A 2,278-nucleotide genomic window follows, 5' to 3' on the forward strand; every position below is an offset into this window, starting at 1 on the left:
GGGGGTGGTGGCTGCTGTGAGCAGCTCCCTATCAGTTCAGGGGCCTGGGTAACCATTGCCAGACGGTGGCAGCAGCGGCAGGTGGGAAAGGGTTGGATTTACAGGCACGGGGGCTTGTGCGGGGCAGGACGAGCCATTCCAAGGTCACTTTGTGGTGTGGGGCTGCGGGAGGTTCGGCCTGGCAGGACAAGAGGGGCAAGGAGAAGTCGGCAACCAGCTCCGGTGGGGAAGGTGGCAGCGAGGGGAGCGGCGCCACCGCGTGTCACCTCCCCTTCCTGCAAGGCGCCCTTCCCAGAAACCCCCCGGCGGGAACACGGCCCTTCCCGAAGCCCCGCGGGGATCCCCCCGCTCCCGGCCCCTCGAGAAAACCCGTCCCGCAGCAGGGAGAGGATCCGGAACAGAAAGCAGAGACACAAGGCGCCCCAGGGGACCCCACAGCCCTCCCTGAAGAATTCCTTGCGGGATAAATCAAGAGCAGGACGTTCCTAGAAACCAGCAGCAACCCTCAAACAAAACCCACGCTGAAACCAGAAGCGGCCAAGCCTTCCTGCAGCCCGCAGAGCTGCATCTCTGCTGCAGCCCCAGGCAGCCCTGCCCTCCTCACCCCGGGGGGTGCAGGGCTGGCTCCGCCGGGCTGGAGGTCGGAGCCAGGATGTGACAGAGGTGGGGAAGGAGTCCCGGGCCCCCCTGCCCCCCGGCGTAGGGCAGCAGTCCACTGGGTTGGCCTGAGACTTTAATTCCGCAGGGCAGCCAACCTGGGAGGGAGAGCAGGAGAGGGGAGTGAGGTAAGAGCAGCAAGAAAGAGGGGCAATTCCACAGGAGCCTTCAGCAGGGAATGTCACTGCCTAGAAGCCTCCCTCCTGCAGCAAGGAATCCTGCCCTGCACCCGCAGCCAGGGCTGCTCTGTCCCCAGATGGACCCGGGTGGTGGGTGGGTGGAGAGAGGAAGCTCCATTGGCTTCTCCTGGGGCAGTTCCAGGGAGGCAGCCTGTTCCCAGAGCTGTTGGAAGGTCACTGCCAAGCATTCCCAGAGCAGCAGCAGCTGCGTGAGGGCGAGTGTGGAGAAGGGAGGGACTGTTCTGCACCCCAGTGCTGAGGACTCGCTGCCAAGTGCCACCCCCAGGCCCAGAGTGGCACCAGAGCCCCCATAGCCCCCTTGCCAGGCTACAGGGGGTCCCAGGGGACTGCCAGGCTCAGCATCCCCTGGGATGGGCTACCTCATCCCCTTCCTATCAGTGCAGGATCCCTGGGAAGGATTCAAACCACCTGGGCAGAAGGGCAAGGACGCAGGAGAGGAACCAACCTCCGGGAGAGCTGGTCCTCCTGGCTGCGCACGGAGCTCTCCCCCACTGCCGAGGCCCCCTCGGGGAGCTGGTTCAGCTGGTCCATGATCTCCAGGCCATTCTCCTCGGCGATCTGGACGATGAGGCTGTCCACCTGCTCCTGGGGCGTGGTCAGGGTGGTCGCAGAGCTCATGGAGTCCTCCATCACCTGTGGCACAGCTGGCCTGTCACCACCCTGGGCCACCAGGAAAGCCGCTCACCCAGCCCAGCTCCTCCCCACAAAGAACCAGCTGCAGATCCCACATCCCCATGGGCCAGAACACTGGGAAGAGCTCAGGGGGTTTCCTGGGTCCCCAAGGGAGGACGGAAAGCTGTTGCAGAAGCCAAATGGCAGCTGGGACAAGCCCAACCACCCCCCAGCAGCCCAGGGACCACCAGCACTCGACCATGTTCTGAGCCTGCTGCTCAAATTTATCCATCACCGCCGACACCTTCTGCAGATCCATGGAGCTCAGAGCCTTGTCCAAGGCCTTGGTCACCTGGGCCATGTTTTTCGTCACCTGCAAGAAGAGACTGCTCTGCAGCTGCTCCCCAAAGGGCAGGGATGTCCCTGCTTGTCCCAGGCTGCGCTGGAGCGAGAGGAGCTGAGACAACAGGACCCTTTCTGGGAAAGGGGGCTGGAGGCAGGGAGAGGGGAAGAGCCGAGGTGGGCTCTCCAGGGACACAGCCCCTCTCAGAGCCCTGTGCCCACCTGAGGCCCTTACCCCCTTCATGGTGACAGCTGTCTGGACCTTGGAGGCCACGGCGTCCACGCGGGAGGACATGCGGAGCCAGTTGAGCCCCTCGTTCTTCTTGCGGATGGCGTTCTCGGCGTAGACACGGGCACACTCCACATTCTTCTGCTGCAGGGCCTGGGGGCAACGGCAGACACAGAATCCCCCTCAGGTTCTCACACTCGGGGGCCCCGCCTCACCCCCACAGCCCTTCAGCCGGGGA

At 64.3% G+C, this 2,278-nt stretch overlaps 1 protein-coding gene across 1 annotated transcript; it reads right to left on the reverse strand.

The window, feature by feature from the left end:
- Positions 1–733: 733 nt before the first annotated feature.
- Positions 734–2,196, reverse strand: CHMP1A (charged multivesicular body protein 1A; the record flags this gene model as incomplete). The annotated part of the gene is made up of 4 exons (XM_010008456.1): positions 734–755; positions 1,303–1,490; positions 1,729–1,842; positions 2,047–2,196. Coding segments are annotated over 4 exons (474 nt in total), but the record flags the coding sequence as incomplete, so codon positions are not given.
- Between the last annotated feature and the right edge of the window lie 82 nt (positions 2,197–2,278).

The sequence above is a fragment of the Chaetura pelagica genome, unplaced genomic scaffold (genome assembly GCF_000747805.2).
Source record: "Chaetura pelagica isolate M959 unplaced genomic scaffold, ChaPel_1.0 scaffold232, whole genome shotgun sequence".
NCBI lineage: Eukaryota > Metazoa > Chordata > Aves > Apodiformes > Apodidae > Chaetura > Chaetura pelagica.